This window comes from Arachis ipaensis, chromosome B10 (assembly GCF_000816755.2).
Source record: "Arachis ipaensis cultivar K30076 chromosome B10, Araip1.1, whole genome shotgun sequence".
NCBI lineage: Eukaryota > Viridiplantae > Streptophyta > Magnoliopsida > Fabales > Fabaceae > Arachis > Arachis ipaensis.
The window spans coordinates 130,128,838-130,145,305 of NC_029794.2; the positions used below are offsets into that span (position 1 = coordinate 130,128,838).

A 16,468-nucleotide genomic window follows, 5' to 3' on the forward strand; every position below is an offset into this window, starting at 1 on the left:
ACTGACATTAGGGGTGTAAATTACCGAACCGGACCGAAAATTACCGCAGAACCGAACCGAATTTTAAAACAACCGATTAAAAAACCGAAAAAATTGGTTTTTTTTTGTTTTTTTCGAAATAAACCGATCGGTTCGGTTCGGTTTTCGGTTGACTCGAAAGAAACCGAACCGAACCCGACCGAACCAAACCGCTGTTGGTTCGGTTCGGTTCGGTTCGGTTGTCCAGAAAGCAGCCAACCGAATGGTTGATATTAAAGTTCAACCGATCAGGTCGGTTCGGTTGGTTTTCGGTCCAAAACCGAACCAAACCGAACCGATTACACCCCTAACTGACATTAATTAATTATTACGGCTTAGCGCGTCAATCATTTCGTTGCCCAACATTATGGATAATACCAGATAATTAATACATTTAATATATGTACTTATACCCATATTTATCTATACGTACAAGTACAAGTGTCTTTCTTCTTCCAAACGGCGGTGGGCAGTCTCGTTTTCATTTTTCAGTTTGCCTCGATATCCGGAAATGGGAAACGTAAATGACGTTTTTGTTGTTTGCAATTTTACTGAAGCTCATCGATAACAATTAATATTGGGAAGTATCAGATAAAACAATTAAATACATGTCGTAATTGTGTAGATTAAGGAATCTTAAACCGATTAAAAAATCGTGAATGGTCAAATCAAATTAAATTATCGAATTAAATGATAAATTTTTTATTTACAGTTAATTGCATTCAATTTAAAATGTTGATTGACAGAACAAACCTTTTTTTTCTATCTAAGTGGGTGCAGTACACCCCTACTCCTGACCCTGGTATCCCTGCACACCTGCTTCTGAACCTACTTCGGCTTGAAGTACACACTTACTCCTGAACGTGGGATCCGTGTGACAGTACACCTCTACTTTTCCACTTCTGAGCATCCAGGCGAGGGAAAACCTCTAAACCAATTTACACCATCAAGCTTAACGAAGTCAAACTAACTAAGATCTATCTACGCACGAAGACGAAAACACAATAAAAATATATTTAATTTAATATGAGGATAACCATGCGTAAACTCTTAACAAAAGTGGAGATAATGCTTCATACGGTAATACCAGATACGAGAATCATAAACGACAAACTTGGGAAATACAAACCCCAAAATAGACAATTTTTATTCGAATGCAAACAACTCCCAGAACACCCGAACCTCGTAATCGGCCAGGCACTGCACACACGACGCAACCTTCGTGGCAATCCTGACCGATATGTCGCAAGGAAGAAGATTCAGCGGACATTCGTACTCAACGGATACGGTCCCTTTCTCTCTGGTCGTCTTGGCTGCGTTCCTTTTCTTTCTGTTCTTCATGGAACCTCTAGCCATTTTTCAAGCAACTTGGGCCAGGGGTTTTGGAAAATACCAAGACGACACACAACCACCAAAGAAACGTTTTGTGCTATTATTATATCTTTTTTTTAAATGGTTCAGTGCGTCGTACATTTCTTTACCAGTTGTTCTGGAAAAGATAAGATAATTAATAAATAGGGGAGGAACGAAATACTCGTTTTACAACACAAGAATTTAATATTGACTGTTCGAATTTTGTGTTATATTTATGTCAACTTTAGTTGCTTACCTTAATTACTCGCTGAATAAATGTTATCTTTTCTTTTTTTTTTCCATCGAAATAGTTTAAATTAATGTTTTATTTTCCTGAAAATAAAGCCCCATTATTGACACATTATGCAATTTTAACGAAGCTCGTCGATAATGGTTAATTTCGAGAAGCATCAGATGAAACAATTAAAAAACCGTGAGTGGGACAGAACAAATGTAAAATGTTGATTGACAGAACAAATCTTTTTTCTTTCTATCTAAGTGGGACGCAGTACACCTACCCCTACCCCATGACTCTGGTATCCCTGCACACCTGCTTCTGAATTACTTCGGCTTGAAGTACACGCTTAATCCTGAACGTGGGGTCCGCGTGACAGTACACCTCTACTTTTCCACTTCTGAGCATCCAGGCGAGGGAAAACCCATAAACCAATTTAAACCATCAAGCTTGACCAAGTCAAACTAACTAAGATCTTCATGGGACCTCTAGCCATTTTGCAATCAACTTGGGCCAGGGATTATGGAAAATACCAAAATGCAAACGGCCACTAAAGAAACGATATGTGCTATTATTATATCTTTTTAATTCTTTAAAAAATGGTTCAGTACGTGGTACGTTTCTTTACCAATTGTTATGGAAAAGAAAAGATAATTAATAAGCAGTGGAGGAACAAAATACTCATTTTACAACGCAATAATTAAATGTTCACTGTTCGAAATTCGTGTTATATTTATGTCGGCTTTAGTTGCCTACCTTAATTACTCGCTGAATAAATTTTATCTTTTCTTTCTTTTTTTTTTATCCATCGAAGTAGTTTAATTTAATGTTTTATTTAGCTGAAAATAAAGCCTCGTTATTGACACGTGGACACATTAGTTACGGGAAAAAATATACCAAACAACTTTCTTCCTACATCATAATATAGTATATAAATATAAATATACGTGGCCGTTATTGACAAACCCTAACCCTACTAAGTACTAACCCTTCTTCACTTCTTCCATGCCGTAACTCCTTCTCTCCACTATCTGTCTATCCTTCTCCCTCTCCTTATTACTGCCACACTCCACTGCTCTCTCCGCCGTCTGCCACACTGCCACAGTCATCTCTGCACACAGCTCTCACGTCGCACTATTGGCGTAACTTCAGAAGAAAGATTCGACGTCTATCGCCTGAGAACGACCCACCTGGAGGACAGCCGTCGTCGCTGGAACAAAAATCGTTGCTTTAAGGGTCGTCGTAGTCTGCCATATGTCATCTTCTTCTCCCGAGAAAATGTCGGAGGTATCCATCACCGACCACGTCATTAGTCCCGACGACCTTGCGGAACTCTCGATTGACTCTCTTATCGACATCATCCGTGTGGATGAAAAGTCCGCGGATTTTGACCTCGTTGAGGTCGCACTGGTCAGGAGGGAAGAGATTTTGAAGGATAGACTTGTAACGACCGCAGCAGAACTGAGGCAGGCGAAGGTGGAGATGTTGGCCGCCAAATTTATTTTCGAGGCAAAGAATGATGAACTGGAGGAAGAGGAGAAGGAAAGGCGTCGGCTTAAAAAGGAGTTGAAAATAGCGCAGCGAAAGAATGACGTGATCCTTCACCAATTGGACGTCAAAGCAAAAGAATTGGAAGCAGAAATTGCCAAGCGCCGTGAACGGGAACAGCTGGAGGCTCTACCGTGGCGTGACCTGGAACGCAGGATCGACGTTTTGGAGGAAAAGCATAAGTTTTTGCTCCGTCGGGGTCGTCATCCAGCCGGGCAGAATGAAGACGGGGCCGGAGTTATTTGACCTGCTGCACATGCTTGATATCTGAATGTCATGTTTTCCGTCGAGGCCTGTATGATCCTTTTATTTTCTTTTTTCGGTCTGTCTCCTGTTTGATCTTCTGTAGTGGAACTTAAACTCTGATAATATAATTAACTTACTTTCATCCGTCTGTTCTTAACCTGTTGACACACAATTAGGGATTTATGTTACGACGGAGCCAAATACCATTTCCTAATCGTTGAGAACGGAGCCAAATACCACAAGCAGCGCGTTTGATTGTCACGAATGTTTACGGGTTCCTTCTGATTTAAGGGTTCCTTCTGATTTAAGGACATGAATAATCATTTTACACTAGACACTAGATAATAAAACAAATGAATGCAGACATAGTACCGCTTTTTTGATATCCTAATATTATATTAAGATTAGATTGCTTGGACGAACAAAAAATACGAAGCCATTGATCGGAACAAAATTCAAATTAGTTCTCTCTCAGGTTATATAATAAAACATTTAGTGCAATTACATAATAAAAACTCCTTAAAATATGAAAGCAAATTTTGTTCATTAAAGGACAAGTATTGAATCTCTCAACCGATTATATTATATGAATACAATCCCGTGGTTCAATTGGAGCATATCCGCATGTTCATTATTCAACGTCTGTACAAATTTTATACACCATCGTCAATTATCATTGCTCATATAAAATTTATCCTGTACCCATTTTTTACATGACCCCTTTCGGTCACTCCCTATTGTCTATCGAAGTTACCAGTTTTGCATAAATTTACTGTCACGGTCTCAGTACCCAGGCCTAGAAAAAAACCTTCCGATGGTGTAAAAGGTTGATTGAATAAATAGTCTTCTGTCCATTCAAACGTCACTTCAATAGTGCAAGGTCCAGATTGTATCCCAGTCAAGAAGAAAGCATTATTTGGAGTAAGTTATAGCCAAGATACGCATTAATTGCATCGTCTGTATACCCCACATGATTTTGATAAATTAATTGATCGATCAGACAGTTCTTTAACAAAAAAAATTATAAAATAAAATAAAATACACCATCAGTACGCATAGCAATTAGCAAGGGGTTAATGAAGGATCGTAACAAACCGGCAATTGCTAGCCACTATATTGGCAGATTACATCATAGTCTGACCGACAATGCACGCACGGAGCATGATCAGCACCTCCATCATCGGGGTTTAGAGAACTACTTAAACGTAAACAGTCCCCAAGAACTTTCGCACCTCGTATTCAGCCAGGCATTGCACACACGACACACTGGACAAATCGCTCGCATCCTCCATGGTTCCGCGGGTACGGCAACTGCTGGAACGGCATGACACGGGCTCTTCTGGGACCGCCGGGGGTATCTCCGACCACGGGCCCATGAACACCTGCGTGAAGACCTCTCTACAGCTTTCGACTGCGCTGGACTCACGGACCAAACCGAAAAATTCGAATCCATGGCAAATCTCATCCTCGTCCTTGTCACCAAGCGATAGTAGCAGCATCGCAGAGATGTAGCAGGCCTCCACATCGCCCAACTCTGCTGCCACGGTCAGGGTCTGTATACCACCTCTGCGGTGGCCACACCAGAATAAATGAGCCATCCCCACGCGGAGCAAAGCGGCCAGATTTTGCGTTGTGGCGCATCGACGCAGAAATGTCATTGCAGGCCGCCCAGAGTAGTCCAAGAAGCAAGAAATCGGCAACATCGACACCAAGGAATACCTGTACACGGCGTCGGAATTGCATGCAGATGCAAATAACCTGCAACTCGCCTTCATGTTGAACTGATCCTGAATCGAATTCGATGCAACCATTATGGCAATACTCGACCATATTTCGCGAGGAAGAAGATTCGGCGGACATTCGTGCTGAACGGATACGTCCAGTTTCGTTTTGCCCTTCTGGGAACTTCCGGCCATTTGCAAGGACTTCGTGGAGGGATTATTAGAGATTTATAAAGAGGATGGACGAATTTATAAATGACCTTGTGGCATTTTGCTTTTTAATATACTGCCATTGGGGGGAGGGGGAGGGGGGCTGTGGTACAATACCGCATACGTTTTCCTAGATGTTTTTTTCGTTTACCGATGCGTCTAGATGGTATAATAATTAAATTGACTAAAAAAGAATTTGTTGTATTTCTCTGGAAACACATATTCAATTCAACTGGGAACGACATAGTATCATTTTTATGATATCCTACAATTATATGAAATTATAGGAAATAAACATCTTTCAAATTAGATTGCTTGGATAAACAGTCTTCTGTCCATTCATATGTCACTACAATAGTGCAAAGTTAAGATCATATCCCACTCAAGAAGAAAACATTATTTGGAATAAGTTATAGGCTTATAGCCAAGATACGCATTAATTGCGTCGTCTGTGCCTTCCACATAATTAACGATAAATTAATTGATCAAACTGACAGTTTTTTAACAAATAAAATAAAATAAAATAAAGTAAATTACACCATCAGTATGCATAGCAAGGGGTTAACGAAAGGGTTTATTGAAGGATCATAACAAACCGGCATTTGCTAGCCACCGTATTGGAGGATTACATAAAGAGAAATCCACAACAGTACAGTCGGGGGAGGATTGGCCTGAGTGGTAAACAGTCACGGTCGTTCAGATGCGTGCAAACAATTCTTTTAAGATCACCGTGGTATCTTTGCAAACGTCCGTCAAGAAATTGGTGTAGCTCTCGAGCTGCCCAAAAATACGAAAAACCTCCATCATTTGAACACCCCTTTGCACGTCTTCGTGATCAAACATTAGCAACATGGAAGACAGGTAACCTGCTTCGACGCTGCCCTCCATTGAGGCCCTAGCAAGCAGTTCCATGACGTTGTCATGGCGGCCAAACTGGAGATATTCCGCGAACCCATGTCGGACTATAGCATCCACATTTCCTACTTCCACGCAGCAATCAAGGAATCTCCTTTCAGGCCCGTCGAGGTTAAGTAAAAAGCGCGCTAACGATTTATAAGACATCGTCGCATGCTTGTATATAGTGTCTGATCTCGCCGCACCGAGGAAAACCTTACACGTCGCCTGCATGTTGAACAGATCCTTAATAGAATTCGATGCAACCATCGTGGCAATACTCGACCATATTTTGCGAGGAAGGAGATTCAGCGGGCATTCGTGCTGAACGGATACGTCCACTTTCTTAGTGTCCTTCTAGGAACTTTCGGCCATTTGCAAGGACTTTGTTGAGGGATTATTGGAGATTATAAAGAGGATAGACAAGTTTGTAACTGAGCTTGTGGCATTTTGCTTTTTCATATACTGCCATGGGGGGAGGGGGTTAGGGGGTTGTGGCTCAGTACCGCATACGTTTCCCTAGATGTTTTCGTTTACCGATGTGTTCAGATAGTATAATAATTATATTGATTAAAAAAGCATTTATCGTATTTAACTAGATGCCCATTTCCTAGGTGGGGCTAATATTCTCAAGAATGAAGTAATTTAAAGGAGCCTTAATAGTGGTGAATAAGATAAATGTTATTTATTTGTTCTTTGCTGGTGCAAGTACACCCCTATTCCTGAACCTAGAGTCCCTGCACCCCTACTCCTGAACATAGGGGTCCACGTGAAAGTAAACCTCCACTACTGTTGCACCCTCACCATTCTAGTTGCTTTATTTGTTTACTCTTCCATTTCTTAGCCTCCACGTGAGAGAAAAACTCATAAATTGTATTCCACCATCAACCCTAACCACCTCTCCCTCTGAAGGGTGTACCAGATCTCCTCTAATAGTCGGATGGCAATGCGAGCAGAAGGTGGGTGGTACGTCGTCTTTAGAGGGAGGATACCCGGAATATACCTCAACAGCGAGACGGCATCGGCTCAGGTGGATGGCTTTTCACGGAACCTGCTTCTTCGTTACCGGAGTTACTAAGAGGTTGTGAACGCCTGAACGACTACTTCCAGGTGAATGCATTGCCTGTTATGGAGCTGGGCAGCAAGCTCCCACCGGCGTCGGCGTTCAATCGACTCGTTCACGGCGGACGGCACGATTCGACGGTGACAACGACTCCGCCTGTTCCGGGTCTGAGCAGCGAGTTCCCGCCGCTGTCTGAGTTCAACCGATTCGTCTTTCACGGCGGACGGCACGATTCGACGGTGACAACGACTCCGCCTGTTCCGGGTCTGAGCAGCGAGTTCCCGCCGCTGTCTGAGTTCAACCGATTCGTCTTTCACGGCGGACGGCACGATACAACGGTGACGACGACTCCCGTGGCGGTACCAGGTGCATCTGGTAAGCGAAAAATGTCTTCTTGCGACACCCCCACGTCTAGTCACTTGCGTCGGTATCAATATGTTACTAACAAAGTTACATCACTTGCAGCCAGCCAATCGATTGAGGACATACAATAGGCCGTTGCGTTGATCGAGTACTGTGTATCCCAGATCGAGAGAGAGAGAGAGACAGGAACTCAGGACTCGACTGGGAGAAATCATACGGCAGCTGGCCGACATTTTGCTGGACAGGTGAAGTCCCAGGTCTTAGGGTCAGTGCAACAACGGGATAGAGACACCGTAAACCGACCCCTCCCCTCCCTGGCAATGTATGTTTAGGTCTAGTATTGTACTGTTTAGGCCCAACGTTAATATTGAACTGTTCTGGTGTGTTTGTTTTTTTTTTTTATATTCGGCTTGGCCTATTAGCTAATGAAGTTATGAAATAGTGCTTCTATCAAAGGTTATGCGTGTGAGCATTTAAAAGTTAAAACACGGTGATATGCATCGGTTCAAATATGTCATTTGTCTGACCCACGAAAGCGGGAATTTACAAAGCCACCAAACTCAACCGCCCGAATCATTAGCAAAGAAATACATTCAACTTTAGTTACAACGAAGCTTCATCTGAAAGTAAACAGACTAAGGAAATGCAACACCTCGAACTCGGCAAGGCAGTGGACGGATGACACGCTCGACAAATCGTTGGCGGCACCCATGGTCCCGCGGGTCGGGCAGACGCTTGACCGGCAGACGACGGGCTTCCCTGGATTCGACAGGTGCACCCCAATCAGCGGATTTGTGAACAACTGCCCGAAGAGTTCTCTACACATTTCAATTTTTCTAGCAGCCAGTACGTTGGCATACAATTCAACCCCCTGCCAGCGTCCGCCTCGTCCCCAACACCTGGTGTTAGTAGTAGCATCGCACACATGTAGCGGGCTTGGACGTCGCCCGCATCGGCAGCCGCAAGCAGGGTGTCGCCCCCAGCGACGTGTCGGCCCATCCAGTAGAATTCTCTCATCCCTACATGGAATATAGCGGCCGGATTTCCAGTACGCGCGCTTCTATAAAAGAACCCATCCTCAGGATGGTCCTTGTCGTCATAACCGAACGCGACGGGTAGCTCCGCCATGGAGGCCACCTTGTACACCGCAGATGAACGGGCTGCGTCCAAAAACACCTTGCAGGTCGCCTGCATGTTAAACAGATCCTGGATCGAAGCCGACGCAACTCTTGCTGCAATTCTCTCCCATATTTCGCGAGGCAGAAGAGTCAGCGGACAGCCGCGTGGGGGCACCCCTTTCCCTTTCCTTCTCCCATATCCGGCCTTCTTTTCCCTTCTGCCTTTGTCGGAGGTTGCACCCAATTTCATCCTATTTGATTTAAATTTTTTGGATAGGTGGGGGAACGGGAAGGTTACAGGAGGACCGTCGTTAGTATGGATCACCATACGCGATGAAAAAACGCTGGGGAGGGAACTTATATACTGCAAAATGGCTCACCAGATAAGTCAGGTATCGTGCCATATACGCCTTCACTTACGCCCACTGTAACCGATGCCTCATTTTTGGGGTTGGCACGGAAATCGAAGATATCGTAAATGTAATTTTTAAAGCTGAGCATTGAAAAATAATTTTAAAACAAATTTAAAAATATATTAATGCGAAACGTTAATTGAAGCCAACATGTAATTAAATTGTTATCTCTTATTTTTTCTTTCTTCCATGGAACTAGTTTAAAATATAAATCGTTTATTTTTCCCAAAAAAAAATAACGAAAACAATGTACATTAATTACTCATTTTCTACGAAAAAAAAGTTTTCGAAGCGGCTTCCCACTTTACACTATATATGTGTACGTGCCCGTTAATGACAAACCCTATCCCTCCTAACGCTTCTATCATAGTTCTTCTCTGCCGTAACTCCTTCTCTCACCTCTCTGTCTATCCTTATTCCCCTCCTTATTTCTGCCACCCTCCACTGCTCTCTCCACTGTATACTTCTGAGGAAATATTGGTGTAATCTGTCACCAACCACGATGGTAATCCCATCGACCTCACGGAATAGCCGATGGGAAATCTGATCAACATCGTCCGTACAGATGAAAAGTCCGAGGATTGTGACCTTGTTGAGGCCGAACTTGACAGGAGGGAGAAACTTTGGGAGGCTAGGATTGACAACATGTCAGATGAACTCTTCAAGGTTAGGGCTGAGTGGTTAAATTTAAAGGTCAAGTTGAGAGAAAAGGAGGATCAACTAGAGAAAGAGGAGAAGGCACGGCGCCGAGAGGAAAAGTTGCTGCGCTCAGTCTAAAGCGACCCTTCTCCGAATGTACTGCAAAGCAAACGAAATGATGGCGGAAAGCTCAAAGTGGCGTGACATGGCACAAGGGGTCGTCGATGTCTTGGAAGTCAAGCACAAATCTTTGTCCTGCCAGGCAGGCGTTCAACCGGTGCAGATTTAAGACAGTGACGGAGGTATTTGACCTGGTGCACATGGGTGATATCTTTATGTTGTGTTGGTTTCTGTCGAGGCCTGAAGTCCTGAATGATCTATTTGGTTTGTTTATTTGGTCGTCCTTTTGATCTTATGAAATGCTAATTAAAACTCGGTAGCGATTATTATATCTACTTTCATCGGTTCGATATTAAAAATCTGTTTATCTTGAATTGTTAATCGGTTTATCCTTCCTCGCCAGTGAGTATCACACGACAAGAACAAAATTTCTGAGTTATTTCCATTTTGATTGCCATTGATTCGGAAGATTAATATTCTATGCTTCGTAGTCAGTATAAATTCGTTTAATCCAGATGTAGTTAATTATCAATATCTTCTCATCTCCTTGCTTGTTAGTAATAATTTGAATTGATTTAAATTGAAATAAATATTTCCTAAACATACGCAAAATACGCTTTTCGGTGACTCTCCATTGATTATCCGAGTTACCAATTTTCTGGGCTGTTTGGTATAAATTAATTGTGATGGTATCAGATAGTTCACAGCCCCAAGCAAAAAACGGGGGATGTAAATCATCCAATATAAAACAAGTCATCTGAGCGGTTGATACATAATTACGGAATTATCTTGCGTTGTTAGCATTTACCGTTTCCAAATCGTGATCCGGTGCCTTTCGCCAACTATTGGATGTGTGGGTTCTCAAAGACCTGCTTATCGATTTTTTCCTTTCTGCATTATTTTCATTTGGCGTATCTGCAACTAATTATACATGCAATAACTGTTTTTGTGTTACCTTTTTTTTTGGTACTGGGTGGTTTCCCTTCTTCGAAAAGTATGCGCTTTTTTTTGTGACTGAAAAACGTACGCGCGTTAATCTGGCGAAACACCTCCCATCTTTTTAAATTTTTTTCTTTTTAATAAATAACCCTTAATTTAAATTATAGCCTTAATTGGGCATTAATGTTGGTGCAATTACCAATGGCAATAACCGGATTTCTAAAAAGGCAATAATCGAATGAATTCAAAATTTAAATTATAGCCTTAATCTAATCTTATCATTCATTCCATTGAGTGGGTCAGTAAAAAATCACTTCGTATTGTCAGCCTTGCCTTGGTGATGGATGGACGGATTAATGTAGTCGATGGAAGCAGGTAAGTTATTCATAATTACACTGTTTTTTGTATATTTATGGTTTTTAAATTTTTTTTCCTGGAACATAACTTTGTTTTTCTCTTCTGTTTTTAATTGATATGATGGCTAAAGGTGTTTTTTTTTTTTTTTTTTGGTTAGGGAAGATGGGTTTTTGGTAGTGTTTGAAAACTGCGAAGTCAAGACAAAGAATGAAGAAGAAAGAAAGTGTGAATTTTTTGTCTAGAGAAGTACAAATGGATTGCAAGAAGAGAAGGACATTGGAGAAGAATAAGGACCTTGCAACTGCTAATGAAGAAAGTTTAATTGATTCTTACAACACCCTTGCAAGACACATGGTGGAACCATCTAGTTCAAGGAGTGGTAATAGAAAAAAAGGACTGGAGCCACTCTGCGAAGATGTATACATATTAGTGTGAAGAGTCCATTCAATTGTCCTGTACCAGAGGAAGATGACACTTTTATTTCAGAAGATTACAAGTATTGGTTGGATTATGTTTATGTTCCTGAGGAAGACGAGGAGGATGATGGTGATAGCTTATTGGTTAATGTGGCTGAGGAACCCCTGATTGGAGATGTGGATGCTATGCAATTGAGATCCCTGAGCAAAATATTTATATAGAATACCCTGATGTGGCTCTTACTATGGCTTCTGAGGCACAAAATAATGTTGGTAACTATAGCGGGAAGCGCAGGGGTAGGAAACCAAAAAATTTGAGACAAATAATTGAGGATTCTCATGTTGTGTCTGCAAAGGCACAAAATAATGTTGGTGAATATAGTGGGAATCGCAGGGGTAGGAAACCAAAATATTTAGGACAAATGGTTAAGGATACTCATGATGTATCCCCAGAGGCACAAAATCATGTGGGTGATCACATTCACCCTCCATCTGGCATAGAAATAAAGGTAAAGGAGGAGATTGAGGAGGATGATGACGATTCACTCTGCAAAAGAAGGCGAAAGGTTCCAAGTGTATGTTTCTATAATTTTATATATGAATTTACCCTTACCCTTTACTTTGCATTTGATATTATGCCTTTATGTGTTGCTTTGCAGTTGAATTTGGAACATTATTGGCATGATGATAAAGCCAATGCAATGAAATACACAAAGTACAGAGAAAAACTCATGCAAGAGCTGGAGAAGCCTTACTGTGAGGAAGAGTATAAGAGGCTTTTTAAATATATGAAACATAGAAAGCTAGTCGAATACCATAAAGAGCATCGCAGCGGCCCTAGGACCTGTAAGAGAAATTATCTTGGGAAATCTCTTCTTAATCATCATGTTGGTAAGTTGAATTTTTAGTCCCTCCTTTTGATATGCAAGTATCTTTGTATATTTGTCCTTGAATAGTCGCCAAATGTAGCTCAAAGCTGTATACTTCAATTTGAATTAGAACTGATTCATTCACTACAATCAATTATTCTAATAGAACATGGAATCACTGAAAAGTGACAGAGAGTACTTATCTTACCAGAATGGTCCTTAAATACATGAAATGGAAATATGCTTTTGTCTAGCTTCATTAGATGTTGTTTCGGAAGACTAGCAACAATGGGTTATACTTATATGCTTATCTTGCAGATCTGAACAAAAAACTAAAATCAGTTAGTGGTGATTATCCTAAACGTCTGACCCGTGGATTTGTTTTTTGGTTGATGGTATGTATAATTTGATATTACAGCATCTTGCACAATTTAATTTTCTAGCTCTTCGTGCCCTGCTCAACTAATAATGTTGATCTGTCTGCTTATCCACCTATAACATGTATAACCATAGCGCGAAATAATTAGATTATCTGGGAACAAGATAGAAGTTTTGCTACGTGCCATTCATCACTTAAACACATTTAACATTAAGGAAAGTTGGAGACAATGAACAATCATGTCTATAAAGGCTCACATGTTTTACAATTAATGGTATTGAACAAAACTTTCAAGAATTTCTTGACTAGTTTGGAACAGTTTATAAGTTACTTTGCAATCAATTTTTCTTTTCCAATCTATTTTTACTAATTATGTAAAATATTCATGTTATTATTAATAAATATCTGTTTTATTTCTTTGTCTACTGATCCTATTTCTAATACTTCAGAACTATATTTCTTTATAGTCTTGCATGTATGATAGAGCTGATAAATTATGATAACTCTAAGAAGTTAAGTATAGCTGAAAACACCCTTTAAGTTTTCTCTAGCCCTTGCCCTTTCTATAATCTATATATACATTTTGAAATTCATATGTTGATCTTTGTTGAGTTTTAACTTTTTCAAACAAGTGCCATCACCACTAGATTATTGAATCATAGAAACTGAATCAAGAAAATTTAACTTTCCCAAAACTTACATTGATCCTCTATAATTATCATAATTGGTTTTAATTATTATGTTGGTTACACTCAGCATTGTGCGGATGATGAGGCGTTCAAGCCATGGATCTATCCCGAATATTGTAAGCCGGCACCTAAGGTGTAGTAAGTGTGATCTGATGTATATGGTCATGTTCATTGCATGTTTTACATGGTGCCTCAGAAAGTATGAAGGTTTTGAGAGCTAGTTTGTTAACTTTCTCACTTATTTAGTTAACTTGATCTAGAAGTTTCATATACATGTACTTATGTATGTATATAAAACATTAGCAGTAGCTTTGGTAGAAGATGAGATTATCATTCATACTTTTAATACACTTCAAACATTCCGATTTATTGCTCTTGTGCTCTTCCCTCCATTAGGTTGACACCATTTTCACAGGATCAATGAAACATATTAGTTACAATATCATTTTTATTTCATAAGGATTTGTTAGTTCTGGTGAAACATATACGTTACAATATCATATAGTATAAACAAATATTAGAGATGCACTAAATTAATTCAATTTTTCCTCAATGATTTTTTATTTCATAAGGATTTGTTAGTTCTGGTGCAACATATAGGCTGCAATACCATATAGTATAAACAAATATTTGAGATACCGAATTAATTCAAATATTCTCTCTCTCTCTCTCTCAATATAAGATTGATATTCGAAATAGATCTTATTTGATCTAAAATCTACACACATGATTAGGATTATTGGTTATTGCTTACCCATCTTATTAGCATTGTTTCATTGTTTTTTTCTTAATCAATTATATATTCTTATTTAAAGTTAGCTAAAGAATTTATATATTGATTATTAATTTATTATTGTTCCAACTTTTAAATGCATATTTTGAAGACATCAAATGACTATAAATTTTTTTAGTAATTTTAAATTATATATATTCGTTTATATGAGAAAAATTATACTTCCAATTTTTAATATAATAGTATTTTGTATTATTACTAAAGTATTTGCTGGTAGCAAATTGAACAATTACTTTAAATTCATAACCTGTTTGAATTATTGTCTTTATTGTCTTTATCTTTTTTTTACTAGTACCAAGAAATAAAAGATCCACAAATAAAATTTTGAAAATAAATTCTTTTTGGATTTTATCCAAAATTTAATCTCAACTTGAATAATCTATGTTCCAAAGTAAAACTTATATAAATACGTATTCAAGAATAGAAAATCGAAGCAAGAAACTAAGAAAAAGAATGAATGAAGAAGTAAATAATGTAGGAATGACTGAAGAGGAAGTAATGCTCTTTTAAATATGGATATGAACATATCATATATCTGCTTACCCTAATAATCAACCACCTCATTCTTTAGACGGCAACAAACAATTCGAGACGGTTATTGATGAATGTTTGCCGGAAGTTATGGAGAACTGCCGGTGGGAGGCGGAAGCTATGAAGATGACAAAACAACATTATTTCTCTGGCATATCTGATTATCAACCACCTTGTTCCCAGCCGCGGCCTTAACCTCAGCCTCAGCCTAAGCCGCAACCGGATATAAGGAAGATGACACAGCAGAATTATTCCACCGACATATGTGGTTATCAACCACCTTAGTCTCAGCCGCCTCAACCTCAGGTCTGAATTCGGGAGGAGAACAAAGTCTTTGAGTCGATTATTGCTAATTGTTTTCAGGATGCTATACGCAACCGCCGGGAGGCGGTGGCTGCTCGTCTCCCCGGAAAGATCCCGGCTCAACTGCAAGAACACCTCAAGAACCTGATGAACGACATCAGCCCCTTTGAAAACGATTCTACTACAAGCACACCTCTGAATGCTGCATCTGAGGACATGACTATCATGATGGAACACAGCCCTCTTTCCATTCCCATCATCAATGGAACAACACGTCAAACACCACTATCACCACCGCCTAATTGGACTAATCATCAGTATTACAGGTTCTGTATTCTCAGTATTTTTATTCTCTTTTTATTTTTTTATTTATTTTTTGCCCATACATATATATGGATATTCTGTTTTTCTGTTATGTAAATACATGTTAGTAATATTATCATGGTAGGACGGAGACAGCGGCGGCCGTGGCAGACATGGCAGTGCCAATAGATATTATGTTATTCTCATCAGCTTGTCAGCCGCAACAAGAGAACAAAACCAACATGATCAAGCACAAACCTTTACCTATGGCTACTAGCAACAAGTTCATTGGATTGTACAAGAGTCAAGTATTAATTAATAGTATATATATGTTTGTTGTTTAAAGGTCAGATAGAAAGAATTTTCGTAGCTTGGTCAACGGGGTAGGATTATGAACATAATTAGGGTTGGCAATGGGTAAGATTATGATCATCAACTAGCTTAATGATTATTCTAAATTTTTATAAGAAGATTGTGAGCACAAGACTCACTTTCTTCACTACATACATAACTTTTACATATATTATATAATATATTAAGAATGCGAGTAGGGTAGAGTAGGGTATACACTAAATCCGTACTCTATCCTACCTGCAGACAAATTTGCACCATATCCTATCATATTCGTAGCGAATAGGGTAGGCAATTCTATTCGAACGGGTTAGTTTGAGTTGAGTACCTACAAATAGGGTATATATTGCCAACCCTAAACACAATGGTGTAAAAATATGTGACGGAATAAGAAACACCTTAATTATTTTTTTTAATTTGATAACTCTGTATAAATATTTGATCTCCTAATTCTCTTATCTCAAAAGAGTCGTAGATTATTAGGCCTTATCTAACGTTTTGTGGCTCTGCCGAAAGCCCGAAAGAACTTAGGTGGAACAAAGAATTTTTTTAAAGAATTATTAGTTTAAAATACATTAATTAGTAAGAACTGTTTGA

The 16,468-nt window shown here is 39.5% G+C and overlaps 3 protein-coding genes across 3 annotated transcripts; 1 reads left to right on the plus strand and 2 right to left on the minus strand.

The window, feature by feature from the left end:
- Positions 4,600–5,316, minus strand: LOC107621345. Its single transcript, XM_016323372.1, has one exon. It carries the CDS (start codon positions 5,314–5,316, stop codon positions 4,600–4,602), a length of 717 nt encoding a protein of 238 aa, XP_016178858.1.
- LOC107621344 lies at positions 6,028–6,495 on the minus strand. Its single transcript, XM_016323371.1, has one exon. It carries the CDS (start codon positions 6,493–6,495, stop codon positions 6,028–6,030), a length of 468 nt encoding a protein of 155 aa, XP_016178857.1.
- On the plus strand, positions 11,364–12,947 carry LOC110268255. Its single transcript, XM_021114164.1, has 3 exons — positions 11,364–12,228; positions 12,313–12,544; positions 12,841–12,947. The coding sequence occupies exons 1-3, from the start codon at positions 11,899–11,901 to the stop codon at positions 12,930–12,932; spliced, it is 654 nt and encodes a 217-aa protein (XP_020969823.1). The 5' UTR covers positions 11,364–11,898; the 3' UTR covers positions 12,933–12,947.